Here is a 24,466-nt window from a genome sequence, read left to right as displayed (position 1 = left end):
ATTTTTAAAAGCAGGCAACCACCAACAAAACAAAGGAAAACTGGAAAGACTGAGCTGAAGTACGATGGATGTACCTCCCTGAATTCAAGTTATTGTTGAACATGTCGCTGTCCACAGTACTGTAAAAATTGTTTGTCTAAACATGGTTATCCGACTTGGCTATATATTCTTTTTCTAAGTTTCTACTTTCACATTCCAAATTTACCAGTTCTAATGATGCCAATCTTTCCAGTTTTCCCAGGGCTGAGGGGGTTCCCAAGACATGAGACTTTCAGCACTAAAACATGGAAAATTCCAGGAAAACTGAGGAAAGTTTGCTCCTGCCTGATTTTGTATAATTTACTGAATTCCTCTTCTTTTTGATTCCTATCATGTTCTCCATCCTGCTTTTTCCTTCAAACTGACAGCTTCTGCTTATGCTTTTTAATCTCAAGTATTTTAATAATGAAGTTACCCCTAAAATTCACTTTTTAGAGATATAAAATTAATCCTATAGAAATCATAATCTGTAAAACAACTTTGAAATTAAATTTACTAAATCACCTTGCCATACACTTGAAAATAACACATTATTGTGTGTGTGTGTGTGTATGTATGTATGTGTGTGTGTGTGTATATATATATATATACATATATATATATATATCACTATGTTCAGATTCTTTTCCCTCACAGGTTATTACAAAATACTGAGTATAGATCTATGTGCTATTTCACTTGTGTTAATAGTTTTATTATAAAATAATCATCCACAAATTAGTATAACTCATGTAAGTCTCCCCTGAGTTTGGGGTATGAATAGCCAACTGCCTTCTAGATGTTTCAATCAGAGATTTCTTTGGCCACTAATACATACATCTAAGGGGACTTCCCTGATAGCTCAGTTGGTAAAGAATTTGCCTGCAAAGCAGGAGAACCGAGTTTGATTCCTGGGTTGGGAAGATTTGCAAGAGAACAGATAGGTTACCCACTCCAGTATTCTTGGGCTTCCCTTGTGGCTCAGCTGATAAAGAATCTGCCTGTAATCTGGGAGACCTGGGTTGGGAAGATGCCCTGGAGAAGGGAAAGGCTACCCACTCCAATATTCTGGCCTGGAGAATTCCATGGGGTCACAAAGAGTTGGACACAACTGAGCGACGTTCACTTTCAATTTTCACATACATCTAAAGCTAAATCTAAACATGTTTTAAAGCCTAAATTAACTCTTCTTGCTACGATCACACCACCTACTCCCTTGACCTAAAGTGAACTATTTCCTCTTCATCTGACTGTATCATCAGAGCTAATGAATCATTGTGCTCTAATTAAATTGCCCGGGAAACATTCTCAAATCTGCCCTATCACTGCCTCTCTTGCTTAGACCTGCTTCCGTCCACAGCTGGAACTGATTGGTAGACTGCAGGACTGTCCGTCTTCTAAAATCCACAATAACTTTGAAAAACTCAAAAACCCCATAATGTTAGGTCGATTTTCAAAATACTGTATTAAAACTAAAATTAAAGACAAGACCAAGTGTGTAGCCTATCCTTTCCATGTTAGACCAACATCCTTTTCCTTAAAGACACTGGTGCTGCACCTCCTGAAGTCTTTATAAAGCTCTCCACAACATCCAAACACATTCACCCCACCCTCCCACACATGCACTCTCACTCACTCAAACACACAACACACAGATACACATACTTGCACACTCTCAGGCTCCAGCAATGAGTACATGTTTCAAATCACCACCCACAACCTGATGCTTTGGGGCACAAATCAATCAACTCCTTCTTCTGGAGACTTTGTTCTAAATTCACGCTCTGAATGTTCTTCTCTGACCTCATCAACCCCAAAGAGAATAGGTCATTTTCTCTTTTATAGACATACTTCTAGTCTTGCAGTTATCACGAAGTAATAGTTAATTGGATTATATAACTGCTGCCCCCAACTTGAGAGGGCTTTATCTATGCATCTCATACTTGAAGAATAGCAGCTATCAGATTCAATTTGTTCAACTCCACTAATGTTTTTGATCAACATTTAGAAAACTAAGATCATGGCATCTGGTTCCATCACTTCATGGCAAATAGTTGGGGAAACAATAGAAACAGTGCCAGACTTTATTTTCTTGGGCTCCAAAATCACTGCAGATGGTAACTACAGCCACGAAATTAAAAGACGCCTCCTCTGAAAGAAAAGCTATGACCAAACTAGACAGCATACTAAAAAGCAGAGACATTACTTTGCCAATGAAGGTCCATCTAGTTAACACTATGGTTTTCCCGGCAGTCATGTATGGATGTGAGAGTTGGACTACAAAGAAAGCTGAGTGATGAAGAACTGATGCTTTTGAACTGTGGTGTTGGAGAAGACTCTTGAGAGTCCCTCGGACTGCAAGGAGATCCAACCAGTCCATCCTAAAGGAAATCAGTCCTGAATATTCATTGGAAGGACAGATGCTGAAGCTGAAACTCCAATACTTTGGCCATCTGAAGGGAAGAACTGACTCATTGGAAAAGACCCTGATGCTGGGAAAGATTGAAGGCAGGAGAAGAAGGGGACAGCAGAGGATGAGATGGTTGGATGGCATCACTGACTCCATGGACATGAGTTTGAGTAAGCTCCAGGAGTTGGTGATGGACAGGGAAGCCTGGCATGCTGCAGTCCATGGGGTCGCGAAGAGTCAGACAGGACTGAATGACTGAACTGAACTTAACTTTGATTAAGTGATAACAACTTAGGCAGCATGCTTAAAATATGACCAAGTGACATTTTAATAATAACTGAAAAAAGAATCTTCAGACCGTTTACACACATGATTATAAAAATACAGGTTATATTGACATGTGCAGCCATTGACCTAGACATGTGAAACAGAAGGCACTAGTGACCTGAATATAGTGACTCTACCACTGATTCACATAGTAATAATCTCTCTTTTCCTGCTCACCATGCAAAATCACCATCTCCTCCTCCTGACGATTTTTTTTCCTTACATCTATACAAATAAAGTATTTCCACCTACTTAGACATTTAAAGTGTTATAGCATTACATGTAACTCTATGGCTGATTCATATCAATGTATGACAAAACCCACTGAAATGTTGTGAAGTAATTAGCCTCCAACTAATAAGTAAATAAATAAATAAATAAATTCTCAAAAAATAAATAAATAAATAAAAGTGTTATAGCAAATGTCACCAATGACCCCTGAGGCCAAAATTTTTTAATCTCTTGAATTATTATTATTATTATTATTTTGCAGCATTTGCTACTCTGGGGCACCCTCCGTGACACTTCCCACTTGGCTCCTGGCTCTTCTACCTCTTTGACCATTATTTCTCAGGTGAGTCAGGGGAGCCTCTTCTTTCACCCACTCCTTAAACACTGGTTTCACCCAGGCACTCTGTTACTTGGTGATGTCGTCTACTTCCCCGGCTGAGTGCCTTGGGTTCATATACCCAACTCGTTCTTGAACATAGACTCCTAGACAATGCACAGGTGCCCCAAATCATCCTATCACGATCTGAACTCCTCACTGCCCACCCTCCTGGTTGGCCTGCTTTACTTTCCTTTATTTCCCCATGTCAGCTGCTGACATGCTCAATCACCCAAACCACTGATACAACAGCCCCCCTAAACTCTTTCCTTACAAACCATATTCAATTGACAACTAAGCACTGCCCATTTACCTTCTTTCTTACTGAGCTCTTAAAATGTTTCCTTCCCACACCCTCTGCTACTTCTGTAGGCCAAGACCTCATCCTTCTCTGGACAGTTGCAATAGTCCCTTAATTGATCTGCTTGTCTTCAGTTTTGCCCACATCCTATTCATATACCATTGTTCTTACTTCTGCCAAAGTAAGCTATACATATCTTATACACACACACATACATACACATAATGAAAATCTGATGAGTTAAAATCCGTCAATGCATGCTCAAAACTAAATGTAGTGTTTATTAGATTTTATTTTGATCCAGTTATCATGTACAGAAATCTAAGCTCATCCTACAATAGTAACCCAGGATGCCATCTTACATTTTCTATTCTCTTTTAGTCCATTCAAAATTTAAACACAACCTTCACACTAAAAAACTAGCTTTTACTGATCTTCAGGCCCACTGATAGGTTGTAACACACATATTTAAAAACACTGGCCTACAGGCTAAAGCCCATCCTTAGTGTCCTCCCCACCCCCAAATTACTGTCACTGTTTTCACAGCAACCTAGAAAGGGGCTTATATGGAAATGGAGAGCTCGACTTACAAATACCACTCTCTAGAGAGAATCAGTAGAAATGAGGAATGGACTGTAAACTTTAAATTTTTCAAGTCATCTAAAGAGAGGTCCACTGTCGTAATTAGTTAAGTGTGGAGTGAAGAAAAAGATTATCATAAAGGAGAACCCAAAAGCCACTCTCAGTCACTCTACTCAGAGAGGCTGCCAGGAAGATTCCACTAGGTTCACGGTAAGTTACAACAGCTTTCCACTCCTAGGAGTCCACGAAAAGCAGAAGCAAAATAAGAAAAAATAATTAGTCTCTTTGGCAAGGATGTCAATTCCTGCTTCTTATCTGATAATTCCAATCTTAGGTGGACACTGGAATAAGTGGTACAAATAAAAATGGAACCTCAATATATAGAATATAACACATCTTAAAATTCATGTTAATTCCTCAAAGAACTTTCCCCAAAGTTGCTTGTTTTCTAATGCCTGGAACATATGATGGAAAGTGGGGATTGTAAGTTTTATGAATTTTCAAAAAAAGTTCCACCATCAAGAAAATGGATTTATGGCTAGAACATGTGTAGAAAAAAATGGCAACATCATTAAAAGCAGTTCTTCCAACTTAAAACTTTTTTCAATGGAATTATAAACCATTTTTAGTACAGTTAGGTGAAAATTGTTTGCGTTCCTTGAAAAGTACTGATCAAGTGTGGAAGATGATATTCAAATACACATAGATAAAATCTATAACTCATTTATGGAGCCTCTTGAAATTTATTTACCCAAATTTTATATCTTAAACCATAAATAATTTTGTGTTTGTGACCATGTGTATGCAAAATATAAGCAAGCATTTAAACATTTTATTAATTTCAGTTTTGCCAATGGGAATAAAATTTGACACAGCAAAAGGATTACAAAAATTTACTTTTCTTTTCATAGCCTTTTGATAATCTTATTACTTTATTTTGGTTTTACTTCAAAAAATTGTCAGATATCTAAGGAAACCTATAGCAAAATCACTCCTAAGACACATTTCTTCAATGGCTTTTGCAAAAATAACTTGGAAGGAGGCATTTCCCTGGGAGTAACTACTTGGCTGTAATGGTTATGCTAACAGTATTACCACTGCTGAGACATTTTAAGGAAATATTTAATTTTTCTTACCAGGAGCATCATTTTATTCAGAAGATTGAATAGATTATGCCACTCTGCAGAATTTTAAAGCTCTTTACATTTCATCTTACAGAAATTCACATTTGCAACACAGAGTTTGCTTATTTAGTTTCTCCTCTAAGTCCCTTTGCTTGGCCATTTAACCCTTCAGGAATATCCACACTTGAGGTTACAATAATAAAAGCAAACTGACGGTCCATCCCTCTTTCAGATTGTCCCTGACCTTTCTAGGACACAGTGTGAAGGTGGTTATGAATGAGCCATGCACTTCCCTTCTTCACAGTTAGGAAAGGATCCCCTCTCTGCACCTTTTCATTACTTTCCCAGGGTCTCAGGCTCGAAGCCACATACTTTCTAAAGCCAAAAGGTACAGAGTTTCTGATAGCATAGAGCTCCCCAATACATGTTTTTTTCCCATCATTAGCTTCATGCTTCCCATACGGCATTAGAAACATCACTTAATGAAGATGCTTGAGACACAGAGCTGCTTCCAGATCGTTTTATCTAATTCAGGAGCAGCCTTTTACCCCCGACACCCCAGAGCAGCCAGAGCTTGCGCTCCCACATGCAACGTGAATTAATACATCTGGAACCAGTGATCTGTGTTACAGACGACATTTTCAGTCAATAAAACCAATGCCATACTCACGGTGGAGGCTGGTGGGGCTGGTGGTCAACATTTCTTGGGGCTTTGCAGGCAGCAGGCTTCACCATGTCCCTGACCACATACCTGGGGCGCATGATAGACAGCACAACGCACTATTAATCATAAAATGGGGAGAAACATCTGGAAATTAAACACGGTACTGAAAACAAGTTTAAGGGAACTGTCTGCAAGCCCCTACATATTAACCTAGAGGCCCTGAGAAGCGCTGGGAGTTAGGAGCTTTCAGCTCATGCTTCCAAGAGCTCAATTACACCCAGATGGACTCCATGCCAGTGCTGGCCTCAGTATTGGATTTCCTGTTTAGTACCAATAAAATGGTCCTCATTAGACTTCCCCATAGAAGCAAAGCTGCTGAAAGCTTTGGCTTCACCCTATGAAGACATCTGAAAGCGTAAACATAGGAGCAGCTGCTCTGCTGATATGTTAAAAACAGGCAGGACTTTCTGTGGCTTTGGCTATCTTACTGAAAGACACGGACTTTTGTTTCATGCCCTTCATCACCACATAGATCTTTCCCTTTATGCAAAAAAATATAAAAGAAAGAAAAAAACAGAGATCTGCAATGTTTTAGGACATCCCCCATGTTCTAAATCCATTCAAGCTAAGAAAGGAGGAAGAGTCAGAGGGAAATGTACATATATAAAGTGTGTGTGTCTCCATAAGTATGCAAAATAAATATGAAAGATGTCTTCACAGTGTGAAAATAGGCAGGAAAAGGTCTTTGGGTCTTAAGTTGTCCATCTCAGAATAAATAAATGCAGAGGATGGGTCACAGCTGCAAAGGGCAGCACGCGGAGGTGCCCTTAACCTGATGTCAACAGGACTTAATGCAACGCTGGAGAGAATCACAGCATAAGCCAGAAAACATAGCCCTTTGAGGCTGTCCTTGGATGGCTCAGATATCCCTCCACCTCAGAAGCCTTGAACAAACCTTGATTTGAATAGGGAAGCCCTGTGTATAAAGTTGAGACCCTGAGTCTTAGACTCTGCTAAATGGAAAAGCCACATAGGACTTGGGATTCTCAAGCACGAACCTGGTTCTTAACTTTGACAGTGGTTTTGACTGCACTTGGAGATCTGACTACTTGTAAGGCCAGTCAAGCTATTCAAGAGGTGGCTCAGTGGTGAGGTAGTGGCAGATAAACTGCTTTCCCAGAGCTAAAAGCTGCATGGCAAAATTCTCCACTTCTGAAAGAAATGATACAGGCAGACGTGGACACTGCACAGAACGTGAGTGCACGCACACACACACGCACACACAGCTAAGTCCAAACAGGATCAAGTAAGACTTAGAAATCTATATATAATGTGACAAGAAAAGAAAACGGTGCCATTTCAAAGCCATCCCTCCTGGGCTCAAAGGAAAGAGATGCGCTAACTATCTAGAGAGAAGGCTAAACTCTTGGTGGACTGATCACCAGTCATTGGAGGAGAAGGGCACTCTGGCAGGAAGGTTCAGAGAACATTCAAGAAGGCAGTTGCCAGGGAGAAGCAATACCCCAGGGTATTACTGAGCTCTGAAATGTTAATATAACTTACTCAAGTACAGTGCACAGAAAGTTACATTTCACTGCACTGGGAAATCTTTAGCAATTCTCACTCAACTAAAAATAGCCCACATGGCATGTTGAATCTTTACACTCATTGGTTTGTGAAAATATCGGAAATATCACCAACTTTGGAGAAAATCTTGAAGAATTATATGTATGAGAAACCATATGCAACCTTCTGTCTTAGTTCATTTCCTTTCTTCTTTTTTTTCCCTCCTGAAAATTCAGGTATTTAGGCAAAGTTTTGAGAAAAAAAGAAATCTGCCACTCAATTAAAGTTTTCCTTCAATATGTTTTAAAATAACTCTTCTCCAATAAAAGTGGATTATTAGCCAACATGAAAGACCATGTCTGTGTAAGAAAATTCTAATTTAATTTTGAGAATTCAGTGGTTTTGATTTAAAACTATAGTAAATGGCATATTTCATCTGTCTGCCTATGCTATAGAATCTTTTTTTTTTAAATTCATTTTAATTGGAGTCTAATTACTTTACAAAATTGTAGTGGTTTTTGCCCTACATTGACATGAATCCACGATGGGTGCACATGTGTTCCCCATCCTGAACCGCCCCCCCACTTCCCTCCCCATCCCATCCCTCAGGGTCATCCCAGGGCACCAGCCCCGAGCACCCTGTCTCATGCATCGAACCTGGACTGGTGATCTGTTTCACATATGATAATGTACATGCTTCAGTGCTATTCTCTCAAATCACCCCACCCTCACCTTCTCCCACAGGGTCCAAAAGACTGTTCTATACTTCTGTGTCTCTTTTGCTGTATCGCATATAGGGTCATTGTTACCATCTTTCTAAATTTCATATATATGCATTAGTATACGGTATTGGTGTTTTTCTTTCTGACTTATTTCAGTCTGTATAATAGGCTCCAGTTTCATCCACCTCATTAGAACTGATTCAAATGAATTCCTTTTAATGGCTGAGTAATATTCCATGGTGTATATGTACCACAGCTTCCTTATCCATTTGTCTGCTGATGGGCATCTAGGTTGCTTCCATGTCCTGGCTATTATAAACAGTGCTGTGATGAATATTGGGGTGCACGTGTCTCTTTCAGATCTGGTTTCCTCAGTGTGTATGCCCAGGAGTGGGATTCCTGGGTCATATGGCAGTTCTATTTCCAGTTTTTTAAGGAATCTCCACACTGTTCTCCATAGTGGCTGTACTAGTTTGCATTCCCACCAAAAGTGTAAGAGGTTTCCCTTTTCTCCACACCCTCTCCAGCATTTATTGCTTGTAGACTTTTTGATGGCAGTCATTCTGACCGGCATGAGATGGTACTTCACTGTGGTTTTGATTTGCATATCTCTAATAATGAGTGATGTTGAGCATCTTTTCATGTGTTTATTAGACATCTGTAGGTCTTCTTTGGAGAAATGCCTGTTTAGTTCTTTGGCCCATAAAGACCTCATTTGAATTTCTGAAATTTAAAGCTCTTTTTGGATCATGAAAATAAACACGTCAATACTCAAAAACAATGTTGCTAGAATTTAAATGTACTTAATTTAAAATATACTAACTTAATTAATATACTTTATTTAAAACAAAATAAGAAAACTGATTTTTCATACTAACTTATATCCTGATCTCAGGTCTAGAGTGAATCAGCTAGCTGTTGAATCTGTTGTCAGGGAGAAAATGATTAGTTTCAGATTGCTAATTATTCAATCAATTTGAGGGGGCACTAAGCTATGCCAATATGTATTCCTACATTTTCTAATCTGACTTCTTTTAGCTGAAATTGCTTCTAGAGAAGGAGAAGAAGAAGAAAAAAAACCTACATTCAGAATAAGCGACATAAAATAATACAACGGCCTCCTCAGACTTTTGTCAGCCTGAATGAATTAGCATTTCTTTAAAGCAGTACTTGTGTCTGTTCTATTGCAGTTTGAAGGTTAAACCCAAGTGGTGTTGCCAGTTGTAATGCGTGGAAACTGTTCAGCCAACCACTTCCCATCCTCTGCCAGGCTTTAATCATAACACAATAACAGGGACCCCTCATACTTAAACACCACAGTGATATACCAGCGCACTGCAGTGATCAGGGGTCTTCCTTTGCTGTGTGCTAAGGCCCTTCAGTGTGTGAGACTGTTTGCGATGCTCTAGGGACCCCCACCAGGCTCCTCTGTTCATGACGATAAGAATACTGGAGTGGGTTGCCATGCCCTCATCCAAGGGATCTTCCCGACCCAAGGATCAAACCTGCATCTCCTATGTCTCCAGCACTGGCAGGAGGGTTCTTCACCAGTACCACCTGGGAAGCCCCAAGGGTCTTCCTTACATATGATTTACTCCTTCATCCAGACACAAAGAGGCCACAGATAAGCCACAAAGCCGACTTTGCAGAAAAGCTGTGGATAGAGAGACCAGGAGTCCAAGAGGTGTGACCTCTGATTCCTGCAAAGTCTTCAGTTACTTGGGAAGGAAGCTGGACCCCTAACCATCTTGGCGGTACCTGTGAGCACCCCTTATCACTCAAGCATCACTGAGGATTTATTCAAATGAGGCATCCTGTAAGCATCTCAGGGCAGCTCCCCCAGACTCCGCCTTCCGCGCGGCTGGGTTTTATGAATGACTGCAATCAATGCTGAACGACTGCCAACTGCCCACTCTTCCCTGCATCGTACACACAAGAGAAACTCGCCCTGCCACAAGCCCGCAGATGAGGCTGTGGCAAGGCTTTCATCTCCCCAAACAGGAACTAAATGTGCTTCCAGAGACTTAGAGTATGTGAATGAAACTCTCAATGCCTTCAAAAGGCACAATTTACATAATCACTTTCTCTCTTTTGAGTTTCCATTTTGGTGCCTGTAGTCACCAGCCCCACTTTGGCCTCCCCTTCCCTGCAAAATAACTAAAAAACAAACAAATAAACAAAAAGCCCTTATTGTTTTATGAAATTTTATCTCAACTGAGCTTGATGACAAGGTCATCAGTCTAGTGACAGCACTGAGCTGTACCACGGATGCGGGCACGTATGCATTTCTGCTCTCCATGTTTGTGGTTCTGGACTTAACTGGGGTTTCTCCTCCAGTAATAGAAACAATTATACTCAAACAAGGCTAGGGGTAAGCATGTCTGTGCCTGCTCCTGGGTAGGATTGTACTAGTGTGCATTTGTCACAAGAGTTTGTCAGTTACAATGACATCATGTTGAGAAAATGAAATACTTTTCAAACATACAGTATTCTAATTTGCTGATCGCTGATCAGACACACAGAATAAGGGAAAAACAGGCAAGAAGAGGACTCTGTAACCAGTCACTTTCTTCTGAACCTTCTATTCAGCACCCGAGACCCTTCTTACATAAGACATTAGGCAAAAGTACCAAACCATGTGCAAACGTCTTGTCTCCACCCTGATTCTTTCTTAACTCCAGGCATCCAGTTGCTTCCCCAAAACTTTTGCTTGGGTTTCCAGTAGGCTTCTCAAAATCAACACTTTCAGTAGGAATCCACCTTTTCTTAGACACCTGAACTTCCAGGGCCAGCACCATCTTGGCTGGTTGTAAATGTCTTCTCTAGTTGTTCAGGCCAAAAGCTTCAGTCTCAATGACTCACTCCTCTCACACCTGTGTCCAGTCCATCAAATTTGATTCTCCTTTCAAATATGTCCATTTCAGCATCTGTCCATTCCTCCCTCTTCCCCTGTGGCTACCCCGATGGGGTCAACGCTACTTTACATTGGGTTCCTGAATCAGACTTCTCACTGGCTGCTGGCAGAGACCCTTTGGAAAGATAAATCAATCATGACTCCTCTGCTCCAAATCCCGCAATGGTGCCACAGTTTACCCACAAAAACGCGGGAGTCCTTGGAGTGTCATCTGGCCTCACGTAACTCCCAGTGTTCTCCTACTATCTCCTCCCCGGCATCCACACCCCACTCATGCTATCCCAGCTGCAGTGACCTTGCTGCTGGTTCTCAAACACACTGGGAACTTTGTACCAAACATTTGCTCCCTGATATGTATAGGACTAACCCTCCCCTCTTTGCAGTCTTGGCTCAAGCGTCAGCGTTTGGTGGTTCCTGCTTGAATTCCCTCCCTACTGTGCCGTCTGCTCCCATCAGACTTTCAGTGCCCTTCAGTCATCTTGCTCTGGTGGTGGTGGCTTAGTCACTAAGTCATGTCCAACTCTTGCAACCCCAAGGATTGTATCCTGCCAGACTCCTCTGTCCATGGGATTCTCCAGGCAAGAATACTGGAGTGGGTTGCCTTTTAAAATCTGCCTCTCCTCTTCAACCCAGCTTGAAATACCAGCTGCTCAAGAGGAAGGATCTCTGTTTGGTTCACTGGCAAAGGCCCAGAGCCTAGAACAGGGCATAGTCACATAGACCATCATAGTCACTCACTACATATTTGTTAAATGAATAAGGCAAAATGCTTCATATTTCCAGCTTGAGTAACTAACATGCTAAGACAGTTATTTACAAATATATTTAGGTAATACTTTTTTACATGATTACAGCATATTTATATAAAATATCTGCAAAATATAAATTAATGTATGACAAACACATTTTATGATTTGAATAATCCACTATATTTGTTTTTATATGACATGACTAAGGTTCATTCTTTTTCTAAACAAGAAAAAAATGATTAATTTTGTGGAAAAGACTCTTTAGTATCACATTGTTGCTTCAAAACAATGAGACACTATTTAACATCTAGTATCCTGCTCTTTTATCAAATAACACTTTAATATAATTGTACATGAGGTAATTCCTTAATAGTAAAGAGAGAAAATTAATCCCCCTTTCTTTTGATTTTTGTAAACAGTGTAGGAAAATAACAAAAAACTTCTGTTTATTGTTATCTATTTTGAAAACATCCAAGAATATTCAGTTAATATCCTATTTAATCTTCACAGTGCTCTGCAAGGAGATCTGATTGCCTTATTTGACAGATGAAATAATTACAACTCTAAGAGGTTAAATTTATTTTCCAATGATAACTGGCAAATGTTAATATTTTAAGAAGCTAAGATGTGTATCAAGTTTTGTTTGGGACCGAAGGTAATGTCTTTTCCATCATTCGAAGACTCCCTCTGACATTAACACTCAAAAGATGAGTGAAAATTAACACAAATCAATCATGAAGCTACAGAGTACAGTATCCTCAGATATGTTTCAATATAATTGATTTCATGATATAGGTATATTATTGAAACTATTCAGATATCTCACATAGCTGAGTGTTCTTAAAACATTATTCTAGTATTCCAAGATCATATTCTCCAAATATACCAGCAGAACAATGGTGACAGCAGGTGTCAGGTTGGCTAAATTAGAAATGTAGGGTGACCTTGAGACCAGTGGGAATGTAAAACTCAAGGCAGGTCATCCTGTAGGTAGAGAAAAACAGCTTATATAAGAAAAAGAGTCAAGAAAGTGAAAAAAAATTTATAAATTACTTGCAAGACAAATATAATTTGGTTGATAAAAATCTCTTCAAAATATTTTTCAAAGGAGGTCTTCAAAAGTGATCTTTTCATCTCCATTTACTAATACTGAAACAGGTAAAGTTGAAAATATTATTTTACACAATGAATTTTAAAAATTGTGTATTCATGTCTACTTAGCAGTGAAGTGTGATGACTGCTACCCGTTAAGATGAAGATGAAACAGTGACAATTCTACACCAGACGGGAAAAGTGGATGTTGCTATTTTGAAAAGCCAGATGTACTAATCACAGATCATAAGGGCATGGTCTACCTCTGATGTACATTCAGGGAATGCTCACAAGCTACATAAGAGTGACCTTCATTTTAAAAAAGACAATGAGGACAGGTAAGTTAGGCTCTTAATTGTAAGAAAAGGGAACCCAGCTGGCCAGTTTCCACAGTAAGTGGTGAGGACAGTTAAATCACCTTAACTAGGCCAGGAATTTATTCACAAAACCAGACTAAAAAGTATAGGATTCTAAAATAAAGGTGATAACAAGATATCGATTTGCTACAGAGATTAATGGGTGATTTTAAAGTTGGGAAAAACAATTTTCTCAAAGACTAATAAGAAGGAAAATAATACATAAGAAATCAAGCCCTTGGTCTTCTGTATCATTCAAATCTGCCTGTTTATCACCTCTCATGTCTCCAGGATGCTAACAGGTTTGGTTCTATAAGGTCCTAATATTGTTTCCAACATGGCAGCAATATGCCCAATTAACCTTTTACCCAAGCTAATATTTCCTATTAACACAATCAGTTTCTGTCTCCATGAGCCATTCTCAAAGTGTTACATAGACCTATGAATTTATATCTGCTACCATTCCCCACACACCATCCTGCTGACATTTTTCTACTTATTAATCTGTGTGCATTCACCAGAATGACTTGTGTGCATTCAATAGAGGGGGAAAAAATCTTATCTAGAATAAGAGGTAAGGTATTTCCAGCCAGAGGAAACCTTCCTAGAATCAAGCCAGCAGAGGCACCAACGAGGCAAGTGAGGCCTGAGCCACCTTCCGGACCCTCGAAGACTAAAAGTGGGGGGCGGGGAGACTTCAGTGGAAAGATAGGAGGTTGAGGGGAAAGAGCAATGTGAAAATAGACTGAGGTAAGGTAGGTTGAGAAAAGAGTCATAAGGAGGATTTTACTTTTTTTTTTTTACATCTATAGGCACAATTCCAGGTGATGAACTCCCCCTGGGAAAGGGAGAAGTTACATGGATGGAGAAGAAGTTACATGGATGGCATGACAAAGGATGAGATGGTTGGATGGCATCATCAACTCAATGGACATGAGTTTGAGCAAGCTCTGGGAGATGGTGAAGGACAGGGAAGCATGGCGTGCTACAGTCAGTGGGGTCGCAAAGAATCAGACATAACTGAGTGACTGAACAACAAAATGATGGGGAGAGGGGCAGGGGAGAAGTGGGAGGGGAGGGGCAGGCTCTGCTGTGTCTTTAACTCCCCCTGCTTCTCACTAACCCCAGTCTCTTGCGTGCATGCTACGTTGCTTCAACTGAAGTTATGTCCGACTTTGCAATCCTATGGACTGTAGCCCGCCAGGTTCCTCTATCCATGGGATTCTCCAGGCTAGAATACGAAGTGGGTTGCCATTTCCTCCTTCATGGGATCTTCCCCATCCAGGGATCTAACCCCTTCTCCTATGGCTCCTGCATTGGCAGGTGGGTTCTTTACCACTAGTGCCACTTGGGAAGCCAAATTCTAGTCTACGCAGACTATTTAGGTCAACATATCTAAAGCCTACTCAGAAAACATAGTCCTTCAGATTCAGAGTGAGTTGAAAAAGCAAAAACAAAGCAACAGCAACCACCACCACCTTGACTGTGGATGACAATTCATAGCAATTAGAGAGAACATCAGAATAACTCAGTGAAATCTGACTTTCTCTGGCAAGAGAGGAGCATCTTCTGGATCAGGAAAGTCATCCTGGTTTGCTCCTCTGGCCCCCAGGATGGTGCATCTGTGTGGAACACAGGATGTGATTTGCACAAACAAAAGCCCCACCAATTTTTGTCCCACTAAAGAAAGCATTGAAGGCAGAAGAGGACAACAGAGGATGAGATGGTTGGATGGCATCACTGACTCAATGGACATGAGTGTGAGCAAGCTCCAGGAGATGGTGAAGGACAGGGAAGGCTGGTGTGCTGTAGTCTGTGGGGTGGCAAAGAGAAGGACGTGACTGAGTGACTGAACAACCACAAAAGAAAGCATATTGATCTAAAGTGAATGAGAACGGTAGTATCGAGGAATAATCTTGGAACCAGCATACAGTTTGGAGAAGGAAATGGCAACCCACTCCAGTATTCTTGCCTGGAGAATCCCATGGACAGAGGACCCCAACAGTCCACGGGGTCAAAAGGAGTTGGACACGACTGAGCAAACACTCACTCGCTAACATATGATTATCTTAAAGGGGAAATTGTTTACAGTTGTTAGTACTTCAATTCCATTCATAAACAGGACCTCACCCTGGTTTGATCCCTGGATCAGGAAGATCTTGCAGGAGGAAATGGCAACCCGCTCCAGCATCCCTGTCAGGATAATACTATGGACAGAGGAGCCTGGAGGGCTACAGTCCATGGAGTCGTAAAGAGCTGGACATGACTGAGTAACTGAGTATGTAAGCATTCACAGCACCCTTCACAGCCAACTCCTGGGCCTTACAGCCCAATTTGGGATCCTTACTCTGCACCGTGGCTCTGTCTCAAGCCTGGCTGAGGGTGGTCTCTCCACCTAAACAAAGGGCCACATGCTTGCATGATTGAGATGAGAGACACTGAGGGATCAGCAATAATACCAAGTTACAAGGAAACAGTAACAGAGAATCAAGTAAGTAAAACTGTCTTCATTAATCAAAAATGCAATTCAGCAAAACAAGATGAATTTCAAGAAATGCAAACCTATTCAGATAGGAAAACTCTACAATAACAGAAGAGGAAGAGGACAGTGAGGGACATCAGCTCACATTTCTGAGTGTCTGCCTTGGGCCAGGAGCTGAGCTAAATGTCCCAGATGCATTTAGCATGCCATCTGCTCACAGGTCATAGGTGGCCCTTGATGTCACCCAAGTTACATGTTTACTTGTGCAGTATTACCATTTCTTCTCAGAAGCACAACTCATCATTTCAAACACTACACACTATCTGTGAAGTGCTTTGTTTTGATCAAATAAATTATTCCATTGTCATTCAAGTGTTAGCATGAGACACAAGTTTGTAATTGAGTATTTCAAGCTTTAAGCACCTCACATCCTCTTGTGACATTTCAGGATCCTAGAAGAATAGAGAGCTGTCTGATAATGCTTATCTACGGTTTAATGTCCAGGATAAAAAATTCAATTCGGCAGCAAGGAGGGATGAATGGTATTTGTAAGGATTATTGCCAGAGCTTCTTTACAACTAACGATTTTCCTGCTTTTTATTTGCAACACAAAGCCATAGCTCTTTAAATAACAATTTTAGGATTGTTCTATGTGTGCCTTTGCTCTACAAGTATTCCTTCCTTGCTCATGGGGAGCTAGATAGCTAAATAAATATATACTAAGAGGTCCATAATAGTTCCTTGGTGGGATTTAAGTGGATTTTAAATAGATAAAATGGGGAATTGGAACTTGGAAAAGCATTAATGAAATATTTCAGGTATTGTTTTCAATTAATTATATCTAATTTCTCATTTGATTCACCTGGCTGGAAAGTTAGGGAGAAACTGGAATCAATCAGATATGGAAATGTATCGCCCATGGACTATATATATAAATGTCCATATAAGTATGAAAGTGCTCAATACTAAATATACACTATTCCTTTCCTATTGTAAATGAAGCTTTATTTTTTCAAGAGGCCATGATGCTTTTTTTACCCAAAATATGACAAAAGGATGAATCCAAATCATTTGGACATATCAATAGAAACTTTAATACCTGAATATGATCGCTTCTTGGTCCAAATATTTTTGACATTCAGAATGAGAATATCAAAAAAACTTGTAAATCATTTTTTCCTCCCCTTCAACCAAGCTGATGAAAATATGTACAGATACTTAGACAAATAAGAGAGGTATGAGATTTGGAAAAGTAATCCAGGGACTAGGACTGCTGACTACTCATTGACAAGGGTAAACACTCTCTGAGCACTTTTGACTTGATAAGAGTGTCACTCTTGTGGCTTCCGATGGGTTGATGATTCCTGAACTATCATTTCCAGAATTCAATTTCCACTACCTATCAGGTCTGAAATCTGGCTACCTGAAAACTTCCTAATTACTGAGCCAGATCAGACTAAAATACTAAACTCAGACTAAAATACTAAACCCCCTCCTCTCAGACCATAACACCTCCCAAAGTCTACCTGTTGGTCAGTTAACCCTCCTGTTACTGATGTCCACAATCTTGGTGCCCTGTGACCTCTTACTTTTGTTAATGGCCAGTAAGGCATTAGTCCACTGCTTCCAAAGTCATGTTCTTTCTGGAGTGAACTGCTTGAGTTGATCTTCCTCAAGTGCCATCTTCTCCTGTCCTCAGATTCCACAAAAGGCTTCCCATCCCCGATCATGTAAAACACACACACCACTGTCTAGTTCCAGGGTCCACCTACACACATCCTCATTCACTAATCTCTTCCTCCTAACTCAAGAGTCTGTTAACAGAGTCTGTTTCTCAAGTCAGGTGCATCCATCTCAATATTTCAGAACATCCTTCTGTCACTTGCATCTCTAGTTCATATGCCACGTTTCTTACTTAAAATGATCTGCCTCCTTTTCCCTCTCCATTCACTTTTAGTTCTTACAAAATTCAACTCAAATGCACTGAACTCTAGGAAGCCTTCCAGGCTAAAGACTTTCATTAATCCTTCACTAGCATCTTCTAAGAAACAAATTAGTCCATATGTATGGATGAAAAATTTTGTTAACAGCTGGAAAGACATTCAGGAAATGCATGTTTTAGAAATAGGACGTGAAACAAAAGTGTGTTCCCGGGACCTGACTGGGAAGCTCTGATGACCATGACATCTTTGCGATCAATGAACGAACACTCACAGGACAGCTGCTCTGTGCCAAGCACCATGCCCCATGCTATACAACAACCTGAAAGCGAGTCAGCTTGAAAATCATCCATAACAGTAGTAAATTGTCAACTTACATTTACTGAGCATTTATCACACAGACTCTTTTAAGCTCCTTATATGCATGAACTCATATGATCCTCAAAACTCTGTATGGTGGGCAAGTTAAGTAACCATGTGACAAAGCATTTATAAAAGCCTAACATGAAAAAGTTGGCTTAAAGCTCAACATTCAGAAAACTAAGATCATGGCATCTGGTTCTATCACTTAATGGGAAATAGATGGGGAGACAGTGGAAACAGTGTCAGACTTTATTTTCTTGGGCTCCAAAATCACTGCAGATGGTGATTGCAGCCATGAAATTAAAAGACACTTACTCCTTGGAAGGAAAGTTATGACCAATCTAGATAGCATATTAAAAAGCAGAGACATTACTTTGCCAACAAAGGTCCATCTGGTCAAGGGCTATGGTTTTTCCAGTGGTCATGTATGGATGTGAGAGTTGGACTGTGAAGAAAGCTGAGCACCAAAAAATTGATGCTTTTGAACTATGGTGTTGGAGAAGACTCCTGAGAGTCCCTTGGACTGCAAGGAGATCCAACCAGTCCATCCTAAAGGAGATAAGTCCTGGGTGTTCATTGGAAGGACTGATGCTGAAGCTGAAACTCCAGTTCTTTGGCCACCTCATGCAAGAGTTGACTCATTGGAAAAGACCCTGATGCTGGGAGGGATTGGGGGCAGGAGGAGAAGGGGATGACAGAGGATGAGATGACTGGATGGCATCACCGACTCGATGGACATGGATTTGAGTAAACTCTGGGAGTTGGTGATGGACAGGGAGGCTGGGCGTGCTGCGATTCATGGGGTCGCAAAGAGTAGGACACGACTGAGCGACTGAACTGAACATGTAAATTGCAACAGTATTCATTCCACAACTGAGCTCTATTAGTATACTATTTTAATTATTTGAAATTGCTTAAATTCCTCCTATTTTGATATAAAACATTATCTTCAAGTACAGAAACAACAGGATTAAGTGTAGGAATCTAGACTATTAATGAAATAGAGGCTTCCTCTTCCCCTCCCCCAAAATGTTTAAATATAAAGTATATTCATTCTGAAGAATAAAACTGTAGTCTGTTTCATTTTTAATGTCTATGTACACTGTGACATCAGTTCTCGAGGTCAGAAAATAATTATAATTCCATTATCACATATAAGTAATGTTCAGGTTGCTTTTTAGCTATCATTTCCAGAGTTCCAGCTAGTCATTCCTGGGGTTTCCTTGCAATACACCTCTTATGTACAGATCATGAGTAAAGAAAAACATGAGAGGTTCTTAGACCGTAAGACTTAAATTCAACACCCCTTCCATCCAAGTCACTCATTTCTTCTGTGGCTCTTATACTTCTGCTGCAGGCAAAACTAAGGCCACAGAGACATCTCTCCAAGTACTTGAATTCAATCTCTTTGCTACTTTCTTTATTTTTCCAAAAGCAACGTCTTTTAATATTTTAAAAATCATGGAGAATAGAAAAGTGATCACTCATCAAGAAGAGTCTGAAAAATATATCATCTTAGCTTTAGAAGTCCTTTCAACGTTTTAAGGATGACCTTTGGTCATCAGCCTCAAGAACTAAGATGCTTTTAAAAAAATATTGAAGTATAGGTGCTTTACAATCTTGTGTTAGCTTCTACATGGCAAAGTGAATCAGCTACACAAATCTTTGCTTCTTTCCTATCAGCCCCTCAATTATGTCTCCTAAGGCATTAGCTCAGGGAACTGGTCCACTCCAGCTGCAGTTCTTTTGGTTAACAATTCTCTTAAAAGCTGGCTCCATTTTTTTTGTGCAATATTTTCACTCTAGGTCCACAGGAAGGCATATAAACTCAAATTTTATAATGCCCCTCTAATATCCAGGTCTTAGAAAAAGGCCAACAGACAGAAGTGACATTCAGGGGAAATTATCAGTGTGTGGCTTCCAAAATCTGGTCACACATCAGAACCATCCAAAGAGGTTTTTAAAGAAACAAATTCTCTGGGTCTTAGCCCAGACCTGAAGAGGTGAATTTTGGGTCCAGGGATTGACAAGTGATTAGCTTCTCTGGGTGATTCCAATACACCCAGGTAGGCATTTGCTGATGAATGAGCAATTCAGTGACTGCACTGGATGGAGTCTTTCCTTACATGAAACTAAACCACAAGAGCCCTCCATAACTCGGGCCACATTATCATAGTCCCTCATAAAATGACTTTTCTTAAACTACATTTTAACGTTACAGCTTCAGTTCTTATGACACGTCAATACAAGAAATAGTAGTATGAAGTTGGTTTCTGCCTTTGCTGTTATTTCAGTCTGAGTCCTTCCTATAAACCTCTACCTTCATTCTACATTATTTCTTTTCAAATTTAGCACTCAAAAAATGTAATTTATTGTTCACTACAAATAATTGTCATAATTTCCTTTGGTCAGGGTCGTAAGCAAGCTAAGAGAAAAGCTTAAAGCTTATCATAACAACTCTGTTGGCATGGTAAGCATGTTTATAACCTCATTTTTTCTTACTTAAAAGTTTCAATTTACATTTTCCTAATGTTTTATGTTGAAATATATTTGAGAAAAGCAAAAAAGAATAATAGAAAAAGGTTAAAACTTTATCCCATTAGGAAAATTTAAATTTAAATTTTTCTTACATTAGGTAACTCTAATAAGTCTTAAGGTGCATACCTGGCATAGTATATGAATATGTAAACACAATATAAATACCTATATATAAATAATAATGATTATAATGACATCTTTCTAAGGTTGACATGTTATACAAAATTAGCATTTCAGAAAGAATTTTTTGCTTCAGGGAAACACTCCCTAGGAACTGTTAAACACAGAAAGGAAATGATTTAATGATCAAATAAAATAAATGAGGAGAACATTAATTTAGATAGGCTGAGTAGGTTTCCTTACTGCATAAAATTTCAGACTCTTCAAAATGCTAGTGTTCACTGTTCTCTAAACACAGGAGCATAATATGTAGCATTTTCCAAGGAATAAAATACAGTTTGGGAAGTGATGACGTGACACTTGGTAACTGCAACATGAGAAAAATAAGAATTCTCCACAGGATAGACTCGATGCTTGGTAAATTACTCCAGGTGACACAGAAGAGCAAAAACTACATGAAACTTCAGGGGAAAATATCCTGACGTGGCCACTTCTTAGTCTAAAAGCTTTACTGTGTCCACCTGAACATAGGCAAAGGCCTTACATTTCGGTGCACGGGATAAATCTATCACCCAACTTTCAGAAAGTTCATCTTCCAAGTAAGACAATACAGATTAAGAGTACATATTTTTCTCTATTCTTATATATTACTTTCACTAAGAGATGACACCAGAATTTATATAATAAATTACTTTCTTTTATGATTAAGCATCAATATCAGATCATCAAAGGGACAGATTTTGCCTAAACCAGCCATCCTTTGGGCAAAGCTTAAAGATTTCGTATGGTGGTTGGATAGCTTTTCACACAGGTAGTAATCAGTTGTTGTTTCCCAGTCCCTCAGTGGTGTCCGACTCTTTTCGACGACATAGACTGCAACACACCAAGTTTCCATCCTTTGCCATCTCCTGGAGCTTGCTCAAACTCATGTCCATCGAGTTGGTGATGCCATCCAACCATCTCATCCTCTATCATCCCATTCTCATCCCGCATTCAATTTTTCCTAGCATCAGGGTCTTTTCCAATGAACAAGTTCTTCACATCAGGTCACCAAAGTGTTGGAGCTTTAGCTTCAACATCAGTCCTTCTAATGAATATCTAGGATTGATTTCCTTTGGGATTGACTGGTTTGATTTTCTTCCTGTCCAAGGGACTCTCAAGAGTCTTCTCCAACACCACAGTTCAAAATCACAAATTCTCTGTTGATCAGCCTTCCTTAATGACCAACTCTCATTCCCATACATGACTACTGGAAAACCCATAGCTTTGGACGATATGAATCTCTGTAGGCAAAATAATGTCTCTGTTTTTTTATATGCTGTTGAGGTTATCATAGCTTTTCTTCCAAGGAGCAAGAGTCTTTTAATTTTATGTCTGCAGTCACCATCTGCAGGGATTTTGGAGCCCAAGAAAAAAAGTCTGACACTGTTTCCATTGTTTTCCCATCTATTTGCCACGAAGTGATGGGACCAGATGTCATGATCTTCATTTTCTGCATATTGAGATTTAAGCCAGCTTTGTCACTTTAGTATTTCATCTTCATCAAGAGGCTCTTTAGTTCTTCTTCACTTTCTGCCATAAAGGTGGTGTCATCTGCATATCTAAGGTTATTGATATTTCTCCCAGCAATCTTGATTCCAGTTTGTGCTTCATCCAGCCCAGCATTTCACATGATATACTCTGCATATAAGATAAATAAGCACAGTGACGATATATAGATTTTTTGTACTCCTTTCCCAATTTGGAACTAGTCTGTTGTTCCATGTCTGGTTCTGTTGCTTCTTGAACTGCATACAGGTTTCTCAGGAGGCAGGTAAGGTGGTCTGGTATTCTAATCTCTTTAAAAATTTTCCACAGTTAGTTGTGATCCCCAGAATCAAAGGTTTTAGAGTAGTGAATGAAGCAGAAGTACATGTTTTTCTGGAATTCTCTTGCTTTCTCTATTTATAGATTTCTATAAATCTCTTGCTTTTACTATGCTAATGGATGTTGGCAATTTGATCTCTGGTTCCTCTGCCTTTTCTAAATCTAGCTTGAACATCTGGAAGTTCTCTTTTCATGTACTGCTGAAGCCTAGCATGGAGAATTTTGAGCATTACTTTGCTAGGATGTGAAATGAGTACAATTAAGACGTAGTTGGAACATTCTTTGGCACTGTCTTTGTTTGGGATTAGAATGAAAACTGACCTTTTCCAGTCCTGTGGCCACTGTTGAGTTTTCCAAATCTGATGGCATACTGAGTACAGCACTTTCATAGCATCATCTTTTAGAATTTCAAATAGCTCAGCTGGAATTTCATCACTTCCACTAGCTTTGTTCATAGTCATGCTTCCTAAGACCGACTTGACTTCACGCTCCAGGATGTCTGGCTCTAGGTGAGTGATCACATCAGTGTGGTTATCTGGGTCATAAAGATCTTTTTTGCATAGTTCTTCTGTGTATTCTTGCCACCTTTTCTTAATATCTTCTGCTTCTGTTAGGTTCTCACCATTTCTATCCTTTATTGTATCCATGTTTGCATGAAATGTTCCCTTGGTATCTCTAATTTTCTTGAAGAGATATCTAATCTTTCCCATTCTGTTGTTTTCCTCTATTTCTTTGCATTGATCACTTAGGAAGTCTTTCTTATCACTCCTTACTATTCTTTGGAATTCTGCATTCAAATGTTCAAATGGTTATATCTTTCCTTTTCTCCTTTGCCTTTTACTTCTCTTCTTTTATCATCTGTTTGTTAGGCCTCCTCAGACAACCCTTTTGCCTTTTGCTTTTCTTTTTCCTGGGAATGGTTTTGATCACTGTCTCCTATACAGTGTTATGAACCTCCATCCATAGCTCCTCCAGCACTCTGTCAATCCGATCTAATCCCTTGAATCTGTCATTTCCACTGTATAATCATAAGAGATTTGACTTAGGTCATAGCTGAGTGACTTAGTGGTTTTCCCTATTTTCTTCAATTTAAGTCTGAATTTTGCAATAAGGAGTTCATGATCTAACCAAAATTGGCTCCCAGTCTTGTTTTTGCTGACTGTATAGAGCTTCTCTGTCTTTGGCTGCAAAGAGTATAATCAGTGTGATTTCAGTATTGACCATCTGGTGATGCCCCTGTGTAGAGTCATCTCTTGTTTCGTTGGAAGTGGGTATTTGCTACGACCTGTGTGTTCTCTTTGCAAAACTCTGTGAGCCCTGCTTCATTCCATATTCCAAGGCCAAGCTTGTCTGTTACTCCAGGGATCCCTTGACTTCTTACTTTTGCATTCCTGTCCCCTATGCTGAAAAGGACATCTTTTTTGGGTGTTACTTCTAGAAGATCATGTAGGTCCTCACAGAAGAGTTCAGTGATTTTTCTGCATTAGTGGTTAGGGCATAGACTTGGATTACTGTGATGTTAGATGGCTTGCCTTGGAAGGGAACAGAGATCATTCCATCATTTTTGAGATTTCACCCAAGTCCTGCATTTCAGACTCTTTTTTGACTATGAGGGCAAGGTAATTTGGAAGTGGTCAAAGAGGAGATGGCAAGAGTGAACGTTGACATGTTAGCAGTCAGTGAAGTAAAATGGACAGGAATGGGCAAATTCGATTCAGATGGCCA

At 39.7% G+C, this 24,466-nt stretch overlaps 1 protein-coding gene across 1 annotated transcript in view; it reads right to left on the bottom strand.

The window, feature by feature from the left end:
* The window catches only part of RIMS1 (regulating synaptic membrane exocytosis 1), a 580,103-nt gene that overhangs the window by 472,090 nt on the left and 83,547 nt on the right, over positions 1–24,466 (bottom strand). The window contains exon 2 of the mRNA XM_061131514.1: positions 6,040–6,120. Within this exon, the coding sequence (XP_060987497.1) occupies positions 6,040–6,120 (81 nt within the window). The remainder of the gene's footprint in view (positions 1–6,039; positions 6,121–24,466) is intronic.

Source organism: Dama dama, chromosome 28 (genome assembly GCF_033118175.1).
Source record: "Dama dama isolate Ldn47 chromosome 28, ASM3311817v1, whole genome shotgun sequence".
NCBI lineage: Eukaryota > Metazoa > Chordata > Mammalia > Artiodactyla > Cervidae > Dama > Dama dama.
This window is presented reverse-complemented; position numbering and strand designations above follow the sequence as displayed.